At 43.6% G+C, this 21,198-nt stretch overlaps 1 protein-coding gene across 2 annotated transcripts in view; it reads left to right on the top strand.

The window, feature by feature from the left end:
• Positions 1 to 20,738, top strand: part of TMEM181 (transmembrane protein 181) — a 130,403-nt gene extending 109,665 nt beyond the window's left edge. For both annotated transcript variants that reach the window (XM_082251621.1, XM_082251622.1), the window contains exons 16-17: positions 8,185 to 8,251; positions 19,760 to 20,738. In XM_082251621.1, the coding sequence (XP_082107747.1) occupies positions 8,185 to 8,251; positions 19,760 to 19,838 (146 nt within the window). In that variant the 3' untranslated portion in view covers positions 19,839 to 20,738. The remainder of the gene's footprint in view (positions 1 to 8,184; positions 8,252 to 19,759) is intronic.
• The last annotated feature ends 460 nt before the right edge of the window (positions 20,739 to 21,198 follow it).

Genomic DNA, 21,198 nt, shown 5'->3' with positions numbered 1-21,198 from the left:
TTTTGGACAATGGTAACCATGGACGCCAGCCTGTCGGACTGGGGCGGGGTGCTGCGGAAGCTCTATGCCCAGGGTACCTGGACGATTGAAGAGTCAAAACGTCCAATAAATATTTAGGAGCTCAGAGCAATAAAGCTTTGTCTGAGTCATTGGACGACTTGTCTGCAAGATTGTCCGGCTCGGATTCAATCAAACAACGCCACGGTTGTGGCTTGCATCAATCACCTGGGGGACACCAAGAGTGTCTTGGCGGCCAAGGAGGTGGCTGAGATTCTGGCCTGGGCGGAAAGCTTTGTTCCAGCCCTCTCTGCTGTACACATTCCAGGTGTGGAAAACTGGCAGACGGATTACCTAAGTCGTCAGGTGTTAGATCAAGGGGAGTGGTCCCTACACCTGGAGGTGTTCCGCCTCCTGTGTGTTCGGTGGGGGACTCCCGAGGTCGATCTGTTTGTCTCTCGCCTCAACAAGCAGTGGCAGAGATTCGTAGCCAGGTCTCGAGATCCTCCGGCCGACACCACAGACTGGTGGCTCCTTGGGGTCGGTATCGGCTGATTTATGCATTTCCCCCTTTGAAACTCCTGCCGAGGCTTCTGCGTAGGATAGAGGTGAAAAACATTCTGGTCATTCTGGTGGCTCCAGACTGGCCTCCCTGGTCTTGGTACACAGACCTGATATGGCTGGTCGCCGATACCCCTTGGAGACTTCCTTATCAGGGAAGATCTGCTGTCTCGAGGTCCGATCTCCATCCTGCTTTACAGTCGCTGGCTTTAAGGGCATGGCTGTTGAAAGTCAGGTGTTGAGAGATGGGGGTCTTTCTGACTTTGTGATTCCTACACTCTTGAAGGCTAGGAAGTCCACTTCCAGGAAGATCTACTATCGTACGTGGAAATCGTACATTTCATTGTGTGAATCGCTGAAGGTGCACCCTCGCTTGTTTTTGCTTGCTAGGGTTTTGGCATTTTTGCAGAAAGGGGTTGAACAGCAGTTAGCTTTGGGTTCTTTCAAAGGCCAAGTTTCGGCTTTGGCTATATATTTTCAATGCCCATTAGCCACGCATGTCCTAATCCAGGGAGTGCGCCATATGGCTCCTCCAAGGCGATCCCTGTTATCTCCGTGGGATCTAAATCTCTGGTGTTATCTGTTCTTCAAAAGCCTTCTTTTGAAAACATTTTGGAGATTTCGCTTTCTTTGTCTCAGAAGTTTGTCTTCTTGGTGGCGATCACTTCTGCCCACAGTGTATCTGAATTGGCGGCGTTGTCTTGCCGCTCACCTTATCTGGTGGTACACAGGGATAAGGTGGTACTTTGACCTAATCAGTCTTTCCTTCCTAAGGTGGTTTCTGATTTTCATCTGATTGAAGACATTGTGTTGCCTTCACTTTGCCCTAAACCTCAGCATCCTAAGTCTTACTGAGTCCTTTAGAAAATCAGACGCTTTTTGTCCTTACTGATTGACTTTGTAAGGGATTGGCTGCGTCTGTTGCGACCATTTCCAGATGGATTAGGCAGACGGTGGTACAGGCCTATTCACTGAGGGTTCAGGATCCTCCTTTTCCAGTGAAGGCTCATCCTACGAGAGCGCTGAGTGCCTCCTGGGCTTTTTGCCATCACGCATTGGTGCTACAAGATTGCAAGGTGGCAACTTGGTCGTCTGTGCATATGTTCACAAAATTCTACTAGGTAGATGTTTTGGCATCCGCGGATGCTTTTTTTGGCTGCAAGGTTTTGCAGGCTGCAGTTTAAAAGAGAACTCTGTTTAGTTTCTCTTTGAGGGTTCAATTTTTTCCAGGTGAGCTCCAGTTGTTCCTACTTTATCTCCATGTTACTTGGTTGGCTAAGTTTAGCCATTGGGGACTTGCGTTTAGTTTCTGCGTTGTTTCCCCACCCCTCATGATTATGCTGCTTTGGGACATTCCCATGAGTCATGAAGATAAGGAGCTGCGTCTGTCAATAAACAATAGAGAAAACTAGATTTTTGTAAGAACTTACTGTAAAAATCCTTTTCTCTGAAGTTTGACAGATGCATACCCACCCCTCTACTTCTGAGGTATGGGGTTTTTTGTCTTCTAAACACTGCTTGCAACTAAACTGCTTGATGATAGCAGAGTCTAAGGGGTTATGCCTGCATGAACAGCCCCCATAGGCGTGGTAAAGCTTTGTTTTTTTTCCTGCCAAGTGCCTATTCCTGAAAGGAGGAGCATAACCCTATGAGTCATGAAGATATGAAGATAAGGAGCTGTCTCTGTCGATGAACGATAGAGAAATCTGCATTTATTTTTTAGATGTAGATAAGGAGCTATGTCTGTCAAACTTCAGAGAAAAGGATTTTATGGTAAGTTCTTACAAAAATCCATTTTTTTTTTACCTGCAAAAAATGTGCATTTATTTTATTTTTTTTAAAGTGAACTTTAATTATTATCGTAATGTTTACTCAAACGTAAACTGTGATTTGAATTTGCATTAAAAATTTTGGTTATTTCAAATTCAGATTTGTTAATGCTTCCATCTGTTTGGAAAAGGAGTAGCTTTCCTGCTACCTATCCACTTCAGTACCAGAGTGTTTTTTGTTCCGTTTTAGCATTTTCTTAGTTCCACCCAGGATATCAGGTTTTGTAGCCTATTGTAAAGTTTAATATGTTTTATTCAGGACAGAGAGGGCTTTAATTTAGTTGCAAAATTGCATACATATTTTCTCCTTAGTTTTTATTGTAAATAAATATTCAAAAATAGAAACTTAAAGCCTAAGTGTAGCTAAAATTACAAATCTAAAAATTAGCACAAAGGACATAACGTATGATGTGCCCCTTATTTTGATTCTTCTTGTTTCAGGAGAAATCTTGCTCTTTACTATGAATGACACAGGATGTTTGAATGGAGGACAGGCAGATGAATATTAGCTCTGCCCCCTCCCTTCAGAGATCCTGTGCCATTCATTGAAACTGTAGTTTGGCTTCTATGTATAGTGGATCGGTAAGGGTGGGCATAAGCAAACTCTCTCGATAAGAGCTCCTGACAGCCCTTTAGCCAATGCTGCACCTGAAAATTAAAAAGGGGTGGGGGTAGGACAGAGCAAGATTTCTGCTACTCTTCTAGGCAGAACATTTTAGTTCTGTCAGCTATCCCCATCTCTGAAGGTGGACCTCCTGAAAGCCACCAACACACAGAGGGGTCTCTGCAACGAGAGATGTTTTAAAAATCCCTGTCAGATTTGGAGTAAAACAGATGTGGACATCCTGGTCTCCGAGTTAAAAAAAAAAAAAGCTAAAAAAATTTGTATAGAGGACCAGGGATCCTCCAGCCTTTGCAGTAGATGCTCTGAGATTCCTTGGATTCAACCCAAACTGGTTTATGCCTGCCTTCAAGGCACAGGTTTCTGTTTTCATCCATTGATTAAATAAATCCTCCAATTTGACCTCCTGTGTTACCTTTGGATCTCAACCTTGTTCTATCTGTCCTTTAGACCCCCCCCCTAACATCTTTCCTGTAAAGAGCATTTTTGTTTTTGAGACCAAAACCTTCCTTTTGTCTAAGGAGGTCTCTTCTTTCCACTTCAGTGAGGACTGGTATTCTTCTCTTCTGTTCTGTCCTAAAATGTAAGAAGATTGCCCTACACTGCTTGGATGTGGTCAGGTCTGTCAGGGTCTACCTATCAGCCATGGCTTGTGTTCACAAGACTAAATCCCTTTTAGTTCTGCCTTAGATCTCCCTTCATAAAGTATATCCTGCTTTCCACTCCACAATTGCCAGGGGAATGAAACCGCTTATTTTTAGGGCCTATGTCCCTAAGAAAATGGTTCCTCCTCTCTCCAGCAGAGCTCATTCCACCAGGGTTGTTGGTGTCTTTTGGGCTTTGCAGCACAATGCATCTGTATCCCAGACTCTTAAGGCTACCACCTGGTCCTCTGTTCACGCGTTCTCCAAGTTCCACCAGGTGGATGTTAAGGCCTTGGCTGATGGGCACTTTGACTGTTCTATGAAAAGGTTCTGCTTTTTTTTTTTGGAGGGGGGGATAGGGGTCTGTTGGAATTTTTTTTTGCAATGTTGTTTCCCACCCCTCAGTTTATTGCTTGGGGATGTGTCTGTACTGTATGATAAAGATAATATGAATTTCCACTTACCTGTAAATTTCTCATCTTGTAGTACAGTACTGGACCCTGTATACACCACTCTGTTTTTTATCTGTCCTTATTGTTCAGTGACAGAGGAGATTATTGCTTTTTTGATCCCTGCTAAGCAGTAAAGAGGGGTTTGAATTCTTTATAAATGCACTGTAATTGTGTGACCCAGGGAATAATCTGTTAATCTAAGAAAAATGAAATGTATGGAATAATCTATAAAGCAACCTTCAGGTGGGAACTATGTCTTTCCACATGAGGATAATCCTATGGTGAAGTGTTGGTTGGCTGAACTTCGCTGCAAGAAGCAATTAGGAGGGTGTCCTTTTGGGCAAATGCTTATTTGCACCATCCTTGGATGCTTTCATCCAAAATGTGAGTGTGGGGAGAAGCAGAAACCATTGACGCCTTCAGATTTCAAGAAATTTTTCATAGGCAAGAAGCCTCAAGCTCTAAGCCAGGGATCCTCAAACTACGGCCCTCCAGCTTTTGTGGAACTACACATTCCATGAGGCATTGTAAAACTCTGCCATTCACAGACATGACGACATGATGGGAATTGTAGTCCCTGAACAACTGGAGGGCCATAGTTTGAAGACCCCTGCTCGAAGCAAAACCTGTATCCCACCTCGCTAAGAACTGGACACCCAATTTCTCTGGTTCTAGTGGCAAATCATCCTCGCAGTCAAGGGGCCCCCGCACTTTTGTGGGTGGCAGGATGTCAATTGGCCTTGAGGCTGCCTGAACTTACAAAGTCACAGACGATTGGGTCTGCAGTGTGGTGTCTATTAGGCCACAAGCTGGGTTTTCACCTGCTTTCCCTCTCAACGCTTTATGCACTCAAGGGTATCTTTGGATAACCAACAAGGGCAGTTTTGTTTGCAACCCTAGAAAGACTGCTGTTTCAAGGGTCTTTGCACCTATGGCGGCAGAGGAGAGGCTCTGCAGGTTATATTCCAACTAGGTGTATTCTCATTGTGGGGGGGGTACTTGGGAAAACTTGCTCCAAAGAAAGCTGTTTGCTCAGAAACTGGCATCAAATGTCTAACATATGGTACAAGTCCTGGAGAGGTTTGACTGGGTGCTGAACCTTTTGGAAGTTGGCCTTGGGTCCAACACAACATCTAGAGTACTTGTAATTTATGCTCAACAAAGCACAGGGTAAAGTACGGCTTTTGCAGGAAAAAATTATCTTTGAGCCCAGGTGAAGTTCCTGAGGGTGTTTGAAGTCCCTGGATTTGAGCATGCATCATCTTCATGTACTGGCCTTCTCCACTCTATACATTTCTACTCTGCAAAGAAATTGGCAGGCAGACTTAGCCATCAGCAGCTGCAATGGGGTATGCCAGATCTGGATGTGTTGGTTTCCAGATTCAACAAAAATTGGACAGGTTTGTGTCCCAAACCGGTATCCTCATTTATTTGCAATAGATTCTCTAGTGGCTCCTTGGGATCAGTCTTTTGTGATCTATGCCTTCTCCCCATTTCAGCTTCTTCCTTGTTTGTTGCACAGGATTAAGGTCTGTTGCCAGTGGGATTAAGATCCCACTAGCTTGGCCAAGAAGTATGTGGTATACTGACATAGTAAATCTCTTGGCAGATGAGCAGTGGGCTCTTCCAGATCAGCCAGATTTGCCGTGGCAGGTCCAATCTTCTATCCTTTTTATACTGTCGCTGGCTTTCGCATTATGGGTATCGAAGCCCAAGTCCTGAAGCAAAGGGGTTTTTCTGATTCTGCAATTATGACTTCACCTCAAGGCTAAAAAGTCTACCTCCAGAAAGGTGTACCTTCATACATGGAATGCTTATGTTTTGCTCAGTGTGAGGCTCACACGTTTTTTCCCCTGACAGTATATAGTGGGGTTCGTTTTGCCTTTTCTCCACTCTCATTGGGAGAGATTTCTGGCTAGAAGTACCATCAGAGGGCATATTTTGGCCTTTGCCATTGTTCAGAGACCTACCATGTCTCATTCCTTGGTTAAACCCTTTATGCATGGTGTCACGTGGATTGTTCCACCTCTGAAGCTCCTTTTGTTTTTTTGGGTCCTTAATTTTTTAGCCTCTGAGAAATTCCTTGTTGCTCTTTAAGTACAAGGTAGTTTTTTGGCCATTATCTCAACTTGCAGGCTTCCAGAGTTTTCTACGCTTTTTCTGCAAGGGAAATTCACCATGGTTCTTCACCAGGATAAGGTAGTGCTGAGGCCTCAACCCTCTTTCACACCTAGGGTGGTTTCCTTGTTCCACCTAAATCAGGACATTATACTGCCAACTTTTTGTCCTAAAAAAAAAGCAGCCTAAGGAGAAGATGCTTTTACACTTTGATCGTTATTCAAGCTGCTCAAGTTTATCAGAAGTCTATAGCTTTGTTTCAACTTTCTCATTCCTGGTTTGTTCTTCTGTGGTTCAGGCTACTTCCTTACCCCCCTTTCTAGGCAAATTTGTAAGCTAATTTCTTAGACCTATGGTGTCAGGGTTAACATTCTCCCTTACATGGTCAAGGCCCATTCCTCCAGGAGTGTCGGTGTTTGAGTGTCCATGCTTTTGTTGTTCAAGTTTGTAATGCTGCTATCTAGTCTTCTATTCACATATTTACTAAGTTGTCAGGTAGATGTTTATACCTCTGCCAATGCAAGTTTTAGTCAAAAGGTCTTGCAAGTGGCTTTATATTGGGGTTTTCCTCTATTCTGTTTTTGGGTTTTGGGCTTGTTGGCCTTGGTGCTGTGTTGCTCTTCTCCCCCCATCCTGCCCACGTTCCATGCTTTGGGACATCCCAAGTAGTCATGACTATAATGTCCACTGTGTTCTGTGATGTAGGATTAAAAATGTTGGATTTTTGGTTTACCTGAAAAAATCCTTTTCTTGGAGTACTTTACAGGACACAGGGATCCTTTACCTCTTGTCTGCGTTTGTCATTGTTTGCTACAACACTGAGGTTTGGCTGGGAGTGGGTTATGCCTGAGCAGGAGTTCCTGCTTTTTTTAGCCAGTATCCATTCACCTGAATGTGGCAGTCATGAGTATAATGCTCACAGAGTCCTGTTATGTACTCCAAGAAATGTAAACCAAAAAACTGAATACATGTATATGGTATTGGGTCCTTAAAGCTTCTGTTCAGATAGATTTTGGGGTCTTGACTGCTGGAGGGTATTGTCTGCAAGAAAAAATAAGGTATTGAATGGATGCTATGAAGGGGTTAGGCGTTCTAAAGAAGTTTAAAAAAAGGATTGGAGTGAGATGAGAGAGGATGAAGGGAGTAGGCTAGGGAAAAGGAGTGTTGTCTCATTCTTATTGTCTTTTTCATATATAACTACCATATAAAAGTGAAACTGTAGTCAGAAAATGAAGTACTGCTAGATCACTTCAGGCTGGTCCCTTTTGCAGGGATAACTATGTAAAACATTAAAAGTGTCTATACTGTTTAAAATCCAGTAATACATTGTCTCACACTGCTCTGCTCAGTTGCTCTCCATTTTTAGGCACTGCCCAGTTTGTAGAGGCTAATCTGCATACACCCTTAAAGCAGGATTAAACCCTCCTATCATTTTACAGCCAAGGAAGCTGCTTCTGTTTGATCTGCAATGGTCAGGATGCTGCACATGTGATCAGTTATGATACCAGCCATTTGATGGTTTGACAGTTTGGTTGAGGACAGAAGCAAATGTGACCGTTGGCAATCCTGGCACTCCAGGAATGTAACTGTTTTTTGAAACTGTTAAACCAATGGGTTTAATTGTTTGTTTATCATTTACTGTTGTTCAGGGGCTCTGAGCTTCAAGCAAAATAGCAGCCTCCAGCAAGACATAACGGGAGCAATGCTGGAGGCACTTTTCAGCACACGCTAATGTTGGTAGCATCATTTATGTGGAATGTATGTTCTTTGCTAAAGAACAATATTTTTTTATCATGTTGTTATCTGTAAAGTTCTGCTTTAAGCTGCAAATCCATTACACTACATCCGCCTCTAGTGTCAAGAAATACACAGCAGTTAGTGTTTCATGAATATATGGCTAATAATATGATGAATTGCTTGATTACAGTTGCATCAGTCATTTACTTCTGTTTCTTTTACAGAATCACAGTTGAAAGATAATCCTGCCTTTTCGATGCTAAATGACTCGGATGATGATGTAATATACGGGTAGGTGGTTTGCTTATTTTTTTTTCCTCTATCGTTCATTGACGGACGCAGTCTCTGATCATCATATCAGTAGGGTTATACTGCCCCCCACAGGAGTAGGACACTAGTCAACTACTGATATGAAGATCAGATACTGCGTCCATCAATGAACATCCGAGAAAAGGATTTTACGGGAAGACAAAAATCCAATTTTTTTACACCTCTTCATTCACATATTGCATTTTTGTGCCCTGAGGGACATTGCTTTACGACAGCCCATATATTTTAGTTGGACTCTCTTGCACCTCAGCACATGAAAAAAAGCACCAGTCTATTTTTCACAATGCAGTGCACCACAGTGTACAGAGTTTATATCTGTGTGTTATGTGCTATATCATGTATTTTTTTTTTTTTTGGGGGGGAGGGGTTTATCAATAGGTGACCACTAGGAATAAATAGCAACACACCTATCAGTGTTGGAGTAGTTACTCAAAAAATGTAACTAGTTACTTCTGTGAATTGTAACGAGATTACTTTACTAGTTACTGCATTTGAAAAGTAACTTCACTACTTATTACTTTTACTTTCCTCTTTCTAAATTGACCGTGTAGAAGAAGATACATGACACTCTTTCTGCATAGAGTTTATTGTATAAACACAGGCTTTGGGAAACATGAGAACAAAACCTGAAAAAACAGAATAAAACATAAAGTGCAACAAAAAGTCATAAACGTCATCCCTCTCTATTCTTCGAAATAACGATTGTATCGCACGGCTTGGGTAACTATAGCCTAGTAAAGTAGTGTAGTTACCTCCTATAGCCTAGTAAAGTAGTGTAGTTACCAATATTAGTATTGTAACTAGTTACATTACTTCGTTACCAAAAAAAGTAATGTAGTTACTGTAATCAGTTACTTTGTAACTAGTACCCCCAACACTGACACCTATACCCATGTATTATCATGTATTTTGTTAACACATTGAAAATTTAAAACACATTACCACAATCATTGTATGCAAGTTTGCTCTAAAGAAAGGATTGTTGTGGTACAATTAAACATCTATGGTTGAGTGGTAAATTGGCGCAAGAAGAGGTCTCAGTTTGGGCTGGTCCTGGGGACCCGGGGGAGGGGGGAGGAGGGGGAAAAGAAACAACTGGGGGTAGGGGGGCCCCCAAAGTTCAGGGGGTAGCTGTCCACTTTAGCGGCTGCCGGCGGAAGAGACAGAAGTGATCTCTGGGAGACAAAAGAGAAAACAGCACAGCGCAGCGCCTTCTATGTGCACATTTAGTTGGTGAATGAGAGGCAGTTAATCAAGAGATGTTGATCATCAGGGGCATCACTGGAGCAGGTCCTGGTGGTGGAAGTAGTTGGTCCCGATGAGAGCGGCAGGGGGCTTCCTCCTTATGTGCAGGGGCGGCCTCGGTGGTGTCCGCGGGCTCCCCGTCAGCTGGTGGAACGCTGGCACTCGTGGGTCCTGGGATCCTGGCGTCACTCCTGGCGGTTTTATACATTTGTATTGTTATTCTTCCCCGTGCATTTAACCACATTAGTTCATGTACCCACACACCCCACCTAGTGGCCAAACACCGATCTTCCACCTTTTGCAGACATTCACGCCTTGTTTCTTACCTCCCCTGAGCCACCGTCCACATTACTGCATAAATGCCCTTTCCCAATATGGCGCATCCACGCCCTGAAGAAGGAGCGCATTGCTCCGATAACGTGTCGCCGTAGCGTCCCGCATCACCGCCAGGAGTGACGTCAGGATCCCAGGACCCACGAGTGCCCGTGTTCCACCAGCTGACGGGGAGCCCGCGGACACCACCGAGGCCGCCCCTGCACATAAGGAGGAAGCCCCCTGCCGCTCTCATCGGGACCGACTACTTCCACCACCAGGACCTGCTCCAGTGATGCCCCTGATGATCAACATCTCTTGATTAACTGCCTCTCATTCACCGACTAAATGTGAGTGTGTTACTACTGCACATACTTCAATAAATGTCTTGCTGCACTTAGAAGGCGCTGCGCAAGCTATGGAGCCGTGAGGACACGAGGCAGAGGAGCTCCCTGAGCAAGTGGTGTGATCCAGCCTTCACAGCCAGTGTCCGCACACGCCGCCCCAGACCTGCATCCCGCCGGCTTACATGTCCGTTGCCGAACTCTGGGAACCGCCACAACCCCCGAGCAGACGCCCGGACATATTGTCCTACTTCCTTCGGCGTCCCGCAGCCCCGCAAGGCAGAGCGGGTTCCAAGATGGCTCAAACGCGTCCGGCAGCAGCGGGTCCGGCGTCCCAAAAAAAATCGGCAGCTAAAGCAATTCTGACTCAGGAGCTGGGGGATGGGGTGATACTAAGGGGCCCCCGCTATCTAACCCCCCATGGAACGTGCAGCGGGGCGACCGTTCCAACTGCATCAGCCTCAGCCACCGCAGACAACTGAGTGGAGAGACTTCTGCGCCTCAATTCCTACTAAACAGGATATCCATGAAATGTGACGATAGAGTGGGAAAACAGGATACCCAGACCTTCTACTTGGCGCTTAAATGAAGCTATACTTCAATCTCAGGAGACAGAGACACAATTAGATGAGGCATTGGCTACCTATTTCTTGGAAAATACAACCGACTCCATTACGCCGTCAGTCTTATGGGAGGCACACAAATGTGTAATTCGGGGGGTACTTATACGTATAGGTTCCCAACGTAAAAAAAAGCAGGAAAAAAAAGTTAAAGATCTACTGCTTAAGATAGAGACCCTGAGCCAGCAGCATAAGATGTCCTTGGCGGAGTCGCATTTGACTCCTCTTACAAATGCAAGAGAGGAGCTGAATGGTATTTTGTTCCAGAGGACAATAAGGGCAATGTTATGGTACAAACGGTATTGCTATGAATACTCGAATAAACCCGGGTTAATGTTGGCACGGGTACTTAGGGGTCCTAGGAGACCTACCCACATCTCTCGAATACAAAGAAAGGGGGGCGGAGAGTTACATACCTCATCAGATATTGCTGCCGAGTTTTGTTCTTTATATAAATCTTTATATAATCTCCCGAAACGTGGAGAGGGGAAAAAAGGTTTTCCATCAAAGGAAAAGGAACAAATAGAGGAATACTTGCAAGCCTCAGGGATGCCCTCTCTGACAGAGGAACAGGCACATGCTCTAGAAGGGGAGATATCGGAAGAAGAATTCTACCTTGCCATTGCACAGACAAAACCACGCAAAGCTCCTGGGCCGGATGGATTCACTCTATCCTATTACCAGAAGTTTAAAAAGCGCCTTACTAAACCCTTATTACAACATTTTAATGCGGTTAGAAAGGATACAGGGTTCCCATCTGACTCTTTAAGAGCATATATTGCTCTTATTCCTAAAGAAGGGAAGGATCCCTATTTATGCAGCAGTTATTGTCCCATATCGTTGTTAAATTCCGATACTAAATTGTTCTCTAAGATCTTAGCCAATCGTTTGTTGCCGCACATTCCCCACCTGGTGCATTTTGACCATGTAGGTTTTGTGCCAACACGAGAGGCACGGGACAATACGACACGGGCAATAGACCTTATCCATTTGGCACGGAAATCAAGAAGCAAACTGGTCTTGTTGTCAACGGATGCAGAAAAGGCTTTTGACAGGTAGGCGTGGAGCTTTATCCATGCCACCCTGTCACATATTGGGTTGGGGCCTAGAATGCTTCAGTACATTTTGGCCCTTTATTCTAATCCGTCGGCTGCTGTGCGGGTAAACGATTGGACGTCCGACTACTTTTTAATTACTAATGGTACTCGACAAGGGTGCCCACTATCTCCTTTGATATTTGTTTTGAGTCTGGAACTCCTGCTGTGTCAGATACGAAGCTCCCCAAACATAACGGGGGTGCGGGCTTCTGGCGACCAACATAAGGTGGCCGCATTTGCGGACGATCTTATGTTCTTTGCCACCAGCCCGGTTACCTCCCTACCGAACATTTTGGATGCCCTTCAGATGTATGGTAACTTGTCAAATTACAAGATAAATTTAACAAAATCCGTAGCTTTAAATATCTCTCTATCGGATCGAGAAGAACGGCTTTTACGAATGTCGTTCCCATTTCAATGGGGGGATATATCATTGCAATACTTAGGAGTGCAGATTACGGCCGACCCTTTGGATCTGTATAGAAAAAACTACCTCCCATTGGTGAGTAAAATCAAACGGATTTGCGATGTTGGCAAAATTTGACCTTAACGTGGTTTGGCAGATGTAGCGTGCTTAAAATGAACGTGCGTCCCTGGATTTTATATATCATGCAGACTATCCCGGTCTCTGTTCCAGCTGATTTTTTTCGGCTAATCAAGAGCATATTTCGCTCATTTATTTGGGCAAAGAAATCCCCAAGGACTGGAATGCAGACTTTGTTTTTGCCGAAGGCAAGAGGCGGGATAGGTCTGCCGGATATCCTCAGGTACTACAGGGCGATCCACATTGCAAGAGTAGTGGACTGGCATGGCAATCAGGGCACTAAAAGGTGGGTAGAATTGGAGATTGGGGAATCTGGCCAGCTGACCCCGCCGGCTCCTTGGTCAGTCTTTTCTCCTAAAGATAATATTTTAGTGCATCCAACAATAGGAGCAACCCTAAGAGAAACCAAAAGAATTCAAGCTCATTCAAAGGTCGCGCCTTCCCCGTCTCCGATCACACCCATACTGGGTAACCCTGAATTTCCCCCAGGTTGTACCAATGCCAAAATACAAAATTTAGCACAACAGGGTAGAGGTCGCCTACTCGACGTATGGCAACAGGAGCGCCCACCTTCATTTGAGGAAATCAGGGAGTGGTCGGGTGGTTCACTAGAGCACCTAAGTGCCTATCAGTTGGGCCATTTTATTCAGGCATTTCAGCGAAAAGGATATACTCAACGGGATTTGACCCCATTAGAAAAAATGTTTATCGGGTGAATCTCCTAAACATTTGATATCAACGTTTTACGTAATGTTAATATAGGAGACGGAAGCCCAGCCGTTACGGTTTCTTCGAAGATGGGAACAGGAGCTAAATATTAGTTTGTCTGAGGAACAAATTAATAAAATTTTGAACCTAGTACATACAGTGGGTACAGAAAGTATTCAGACCCCCTTAAATTTTTCACTCTTTGTTATATTGCAGCCATTTGCTAAAATCATTTAAGTTCTTTCTTCTTCCTCATGAATGTACACATAGCACCCCATACTGACAGAAAAACACAGAATTGTTGACATTGTTGCAGATTTATTAAAAAAGAAAAACTGAAATATCACATGGTCCTAAGTATTCAGACCCTTTGCTGTGACACTCATATATTTAACTCAGGTGCTTTCCATTTCTTCTTATCATCCTTGAGATGGTTCTACACCTTCATTTGAGTCCAGCTGTGTTTGATTATACTGATTGGACTTGATTAGGAAAGCCACACACCTGTCTATATAAGACCTTCCAGATCACAATGCATGTCAGAGCAAATGAGAATCATGAGGTCAAAGGAACTGCCTGAAGAGCTCAGAGACAGAATTGTGGCAAGGCACAGATCTGGCCAAGGTTACAAAAAGATTTCTGCTGCACTTAAGGTTCCTAAGAGCACAGTGGCCTCCATAATCCTCAAATGGAAGACGTTTGGGACGACCAGAACCCTTCCTAGAGCTGGCCGTCCGGCCAAACTGAGCTATCGGGGGAGAAGAGCCTTGGTGAGAGAGGTAAAGAAGAACCCAAAGATCACTGTGGCTGAGCTCCAGAGATGCAGTCAGGAGATGGGAGAAAGTTGGAGAAAGTCAACCATCACTGCAGCCCTCCACCAGTCGGGGCTTTATGGCAGAGTGGCCCAACGGAAGCCTCTCCTCAGTGTAAGACACATGAAAGCCCGCATGGAGTTTGCTAAAAAACACCTGAAGGACTCCAAGATGGTGAGAAAGAAGATTCTCTGGTCTGAGACCAAAATAGAACTTTTTGGCCTTAATTCTAAGCGGTATGTGTGGAGAAAACCAGGCACTGCTCATCACCTGTCCAATACAGTCCCAACAGTGAAGCATGGTGGTGGCAGCATCATGCTGTGGGGGTGTTTTTCAGCTGCAGGGACAGGACGACTGGTTGCAATCGAGGGAAAAATGAATGCGGCCAAGTACAGGGATATCCTGGACAAAAACCTTCTCCAGAGTGCTCTGGACCTCAGACTGGGCCGAAGGTTTACCTTCCAACAAGACAATGACCCTAAGCACACAGCTAAAATAACGAAGGAGTGGCTTCACAACAACTCCGTGACTGTTCTTGAATGGCCCAGCCAGAGCCCTGACTTAAACCCAATTGAGCATCTCTGGAGAGACCTAAAAATGGCTGTCCACCAACGTTTACCATCCAACCTGACAGAACTGGAGAGGATCTGCAAGGAGGAATGGCAGAGGATCCCCAAATCCAGGTGTGAAAGACTTGTTGCATCTTTCCCAAAAAGACTCCTGGCTGTATTAGATCAAAAGGGGGCTTCTAATAAATACTGAGCAAAGGGTCTGAATACTTAGGACCATGTGATATTTCAGTTTTTCTTTTTTAATAAATCTGCAACAATGTCAACAATTCTGTGTTTTTCTGTCAGTATGGGGTGCTATGTGTACATTCATGAGGAAGAAGAATGAACTTAAATGATTTTAGCAAATGGCTGCAATATAACAAAGAGTGAAAAATTTAAGGGGGTCTGAATACTTTCCGTACCCACTGTAGGTCGTCGATGGAAAGTAAAATACAGGAACTGGGATACAAGATTCTTGTTAGATGGTACAGGGTCCCCTCAGTGCTGAAAAGAATAGATGCGACTCAGGCGGGGACATGTTGGCGTTGTGGACTGGCTGAGGGAACTATGATACGCATTTTTTGGGAATGTGCGCTTCTACGGCCCTTCTGGCAAAAAGTGGCCTCAGTAATTAAATTACTAACTAATGTAGATGTACAGGATAATCCGGCATTGTGCCTATTACATATGACTCAAATTTCAATTAAGAATTATAGGAAGTCCTTGACCCTCCGTCTTCTCAATGCGGCCAAGGCGTGTGTACCTGTTTTTTGGGGGGAAAAAAAAGAAGGTGCTGCGCTGTTTTCCCTCTTGCAATTAAACATCTATGCTTGCTTTAGTAAAATGAAATCAGGAGAATGCTTACAGTGAGTAATTTCACCAATTAATTTATTTTTGCAATTTAGGTAAAAGATAGTATTGATTACAATTTTACATTGTTGGTGAAAATATGGGTATTTAAAATATTGACAGGTCATACTTCTAAAGCAGATTTAAACATATGGACCAGGAACATTTACCTGCAGTGAATATTTGTTGTCACTTTACTGCTTTATAAATATATCCCATTGAGTGTCTCCAGCCTATGTAAGAGAAAATAAATAATGGTATTTCTGTGGTAAAACTGTTATAATACAAACAGATTGTTTGCGGTTACTCATAATAATGTACATTTACATATTTTACTGTAGAAGAGCGATAAGTGCCTTATTGGTGATAATGACCGATAAACTGTTAGGCTTAAAAGCAAACTATAAACATATTCTATGTATTTTTGTGTAATAACACCATTACCATCATCTTGATGTGTAAGTGTGTGTGTGTATAATATATATACACACACACACAGTATTATACAAGCTGTACACTCTCTACTTTACATTGTGGCAACGTGTAATTTCTTCAGTGTTGTCATATGAAAAGATATAATAAAATATTTACAAAAATGTTAGGGTTGTACTCACTTTTGTGAGATACTGTGTGTGTGTGTGTGTGTGTGTGTGTGTGTGTGTGTGTGTGTGTGTGTATGTGTGTATATATATATATATATATATATATATATATATATATAATCAGGGGTATTAAAATTCAAGGAGGTCGGGTAACTAAAGATTTTTTTTCTGGCCGAGGTCCGAATCACAAGTCTGTGCCATAGAAGATTCTATGCGTCCGCTTTGCTTTTTTTGGGGCAAGCCACGCTCTCTGGCGCTTTTCTTACGGTTTCCTCCACACAATACCTGAGTAGTTCATTACATTGGGTGCTCCAAAAAATAATTTGCCACCGTCAAGAGTATACCCTTATATCGGGTATCTCCATCAGAGTGCCCCCTAACATCAGGTATTACCAACAGAGTGCCACCTTACATCAGGTTTCTTCATCAGAAGGCCCCCTTACATCTGGTGTGTCCCATCAGTGTGCCACCTTACATTAGGTGCCGTCATCAGAGTGCCTCTTTACATCAGGTGTCCCCATCACATTGGGTGTGCCCATCAGAGTGCTCCTTTAAACCAGGTGTCCCCATCAGAGTGCCCCTTTAAACCAGGTGCCATCAAGAGAGTGCCCCCTTACATTAGGTGCCGTCAAGAGAGTGCCCCCTTACATTAGGTGCCATCATGAGTGCCCCCTTACATTAGGTGCCATCATCAGAGTGCCCCTTTAGATCAGGTATCCCCATCTTATCAGGTGTCCCCATTAGAGTGCCCCCCTAACATATGTGCCCATCAGCGTGCCCCTTATTTTGTTAAGGGGTACTCTGATGTGTACATTGTGTTTTGCCCATCAGGCTGACCCTTTACATAAAATGTGCCCATCAGGGTGCCCCATTACATAAAATGTGCCCATCTGGGTGCCCCTTTACATAAAATGTGCCCATCTGGGTGCCCCTTTACATAAAATGTGCCCATCTGGGTGTCCCTTTTACATAAAATGTGCCCATCTGGGTGTCCCTTTACATAAAATGTGCCCATCAGGGTGCCCCTTTACATAAAATGTGCCCATCAGGGTGCCCCTAACATAAAATGTGCCCATCAGCGTGCCCCTAACATAAAATCTGCCCATCAGCGTGCCCTTAACAAAAAAGGAGCATGCTGATGGGCACATTTTAAGTTAAGGGGCACTCTGATGGGCATATTTAATGTTAGGGGCTCTCTGATGGGCATATTTTATGTTAGGGGCACACGGATGGGCATATATAATGTTAAGGGGCACGCTGATGGGGATATTTTATGTTAAGGGACACACTGATGGGCATATTTTGTTGTGCCCATCAGAGTGAACCTAACATTAAATGTGCCAATCAGTGTGCCCCTTAAGAAATAATGTGCCCATCATCGTGCCCCTGTAAACACTCCACATACCTTAAGGCAGGGAGTGGGAGCCAGCATAGGTAACAAGCTGCATGGGGCGAGAGCTGTGCCATGAGTCTTGCTGAAGGGAGCAGGACGCACATATCATATTATACCTCGCAGCTGGCCAAGTTAGAGTCCGGAGCCGCCAGATAACGAGCAGCAGGGGGCAAGGGTGCACACGTGACATCACGTCTTACCTCGTGGCCCAGCTGGGAGCTGTGGGATAGAAAGCAACAGGGGACAGGGCGCACACACAACATCTTTGATTGCATGGACCCCCGCGGTCCCAGCAACCAATGACAGCTGAGCAGAAAACTAGGGGTGTGGCACTGTACGCTGGATGCCTGACAGGCCAGACAGGAGCATCGCTTGGTCTGTGTTCGGACCGCGGGCCACCATTTATTGACGGTTGATAATAATATATATAATGGCCTCTAATCTGCCAGAAGCAGCCCTTCTCTTGCTTTTATCTGGCCCTTGGAATAGCGCCACCAGCAATCAGGCATAATTCCCCCCAATGACACAATTGCTCCCAATGACACCAATGATGGGGCACAATTGCTCCCAATGACACCAATGATGGGGCACAATTGCTCCCAATGACACAAATGATGGGGCACAATTGCTCCCAATGACACCAATGATGGGGCACAATTGCTCCCAATGACACCAATGATGGGGCACAATTCTTCCCAATGACACCACGAATTGGGCACAATTCCACCTGCTGACACCAAAGGGTAGGGCATTGTTTATTTACACTGACGTTGGGAACTTTTCTACTCCAAATGGCTGCAGTCTGGCCTCCCCTGGTCCTGAAGGACAGTAAACTGGCCTTTTGTTTAGAAAGTTTGGAGACCTAGGGAATTTATTTATAGCAAGGCTATTTCTTGACAGTTCTTTTCACCCCTGCTTCCTTCTCCCAGCAGCAACTCAATAGCCCTTCAATCACGAATGTAAACACAGAGCCGGGTGTTCTGGGAAAGGGGGTGAGCTGACCTGCTGTAATTTTTTTCTCTAAAAGTGCCAGCAGATTAGAGATCAGTGAGGGCTTGTTTTAAACAATAATATATAAATACTTGAATTTATTTGAACACTATGGGGTTGGTTTACTAAAACTGGGGTTATATGCAAAATATGGTGCAGCTCTTCATAGAAACCAGTCAGCTTCCAGGTATTACAGTCAAAGCTTAAATGAACAAGATGACGTTAGAAACTGATTGGCTACCATGCACAGTTAGCGCCTCGACAGGAGCGTCTTCTGATGAGAAAGGTTGAAGAAAATCGCTATGCAAGTTCACTGCAGTTAGCTGAAGAAGAAAAAACCAAACGGGGGATTGTTTCCCGTGACACAATACGGCGTACACTGCAGAGGAATGGCATGCATTGGTATTGTAAAAGGAAGCCTCTCCTAAAGCCCATGCACAAACAAGCCCACCTAGAATTTGCCAGGGCCCATGCTGAAAAAGAGGACTACTGGGACTCTGCACTCAGGAGTGATGGGAACAAGGTAAATGTTTATGAAACTGATGGCTTCAAAACTGTATGACCTTGCAAAGGTGGAAGAAAAATGCATGGTGCATACAGTGAAACATGGTGGGCGCAGTGTCCTGTGTGGCTGCATGATGGCTGCTGCTGTCGGGGAGCTGCATTTCATTGATGGTATCATGAATTCACAGATGTACTGCTCTGTATTGAAAGCGAAGATGCTACCATTACTCCACACCCTTTTGCAATATGACAATGGTCCAAAACACGCATCTTAGGCCACTGTTGCATTTCTGAAGAACAGGGCGAAAGTGATTCAGTGGCCAAGTATGTCTCATGATCTGAACCTAATCAAATACCTATGGGGAATTCTGAGGAGACAAGTTGAGCATCACTCTCCATCCAGCATCCAGGCTCTAAAGAGGTCGTTCTTGAAATGGAATAAGATAGGTGTTGCAATATGTCACCAACTTGTTCATTCCATGCCTAAAAAAGTTGCTGTCCTTACAAATCATGGAGGACACACAAAATACTAGATGTAATAGTTTTTTTTTTTTTGTGGGGTGTATTAATCTTTGCTTCAACTAATTTGAGTAAATCTGAAGATTTTGTAATTGAAGTTATATTATTAACCTTACTTTCATGTAATGAGCTAAACAAATGTTCTATAAAACTCAGTTTTGTCAACATTTTGGAAATTGTTCCTGTGTTCATTGAGATATTGATTTAAATCGTACTCCTTTATGTTGCGCACTGTATATATAAATATACATATTTGAATAAAGTTGTTGCTTTCTACTTGTAGCATCACATAATAGTCCCCCATTCATATGTTATCATATGCTTTGTTTTAAGCACATTAGTGACATAAAAGCTTTCTAATATATCTGTGTGTTCACAGGAGTGACTACGAGGAGATGCCTCTTCAAAACGGACAAGCCAAAAGAGCTAAATATAAAGACGAATCTGATAGTGACTGAGTGGATTGGGAACATCCCGGCGGAGTGCCTTCAGGTGAAGGAGGAAGAATTCCGAATAATGGACAGTTTCTTTTCATTACAACTTTGTTGTTCTGGATTGCTGCTCTTTCTGCAGAGGATTTTTATGTTTTATGTGTTATTTTTCTGATGACCAAATCCTAACGACACAGGAGAGCCTTGAGGACAGATGTCAGTCTTTGTAGTGTATGCATTGAAGCTACAAATCACAATGTTCTAATTATTACTTCCAAAGCACAGCAAGCTCTGTCAATATTTTTTTATTTAGGAAGTTGCTGGAGTAGCATGACTCTTAATTGGAACAAGTCCTCTGCAAGCGTGAATGTGATGTGTGTATGTTTTATTGGATCTGAGTCTTTATTCTTTAGGAGATTGTATTTAATGAATTTTGCTGCACAGTTTCTTTTTAAATGTTGGTGTAAAGTCCTTTCTTCCATTGTTTCTATATTAAAGGGTATGAATTATGGTTTACATGAAGGACATTTGTAGAAGTATTTTAGCTTTTAAAAATGTAATGGGCACTAATTTGAAAAGGGATGTTTTAATACTAAATTATCCTGTAATTATTTGGCCAGCTGATGAGAATTGTCTTAGGAATAGTTATGTAGATAAAACCTTTGTCTATAGCAGATGTGCGCCCCCAATTTGGGCATTGGGTGTTAGTGTGCCATTTCTCTGTGATGCCATTCTGTTTGACTATGTTCTGTGAGCCAAAAGCATGTGCTTTCTAGTACATCTGATACTATTGAGAATTAATACTGAAACGTGGCACTCCATTAAGACCCAAAGCATATGCATCTGTCTATCTGTGTTGTCAGTCTGATGTGCCACACAGCACTACAGCTACTACGCTGTTACTTCTGGTTTAAAGATGGCTTCTACTTTTTTGTGGATTTGAAAGGGTTGCATTTATTGAGTGGCTCAAATTGTTGTCTTTTGTATTGTTCCTGTTATCTCTGTGTATTATACCCCCATACACAGCAGATTATCTTCCCTGAAGTTTTTTAGGGAGTCTTTCACCTGGAAGGGCATCTGAAAGAATCCACTGATGATAGCTGATCCAGCCAGTGCTGAATCCTTTTTTTCAAATTCACCAAGCTTAACCCCCTAAGGCCCACTAGCTGTGGATGTGTGTAATAGCCTCCGTTGTACATGTTCTTATAACTGTACCGCTGCATGTAACAACCATGTAGGATAAAAGCAGTGTGAAAAGGACTGCATACATTTTCATTTACTGTACTGTATACTGTTACTGTATACTTGCTATGGCCAGTTTTATTAACAGTCATGGTCATCATAAATAGAGCGCTTATCTGCATTTTGACAGCAAAGGCAACATTGT

The sequence above is a fragment of the Pelophylax lessonae genome (assembly GCF_965119305.1).
Source record: "Pelophylax lessonae genome assembly, chromosome: 3".
Classification (NCBI taxonomy): Eukaryota; Metazoa; Chordata; class Amphibia; order Anura; family Ranidae; genus Pelophylax; species Pelophylax lessonae.
The sequence above is the reverse complement of the archived record's forward strand: the minus strand, read 5'-3'. Positions and strand labels throughout refer to the sequence as shown.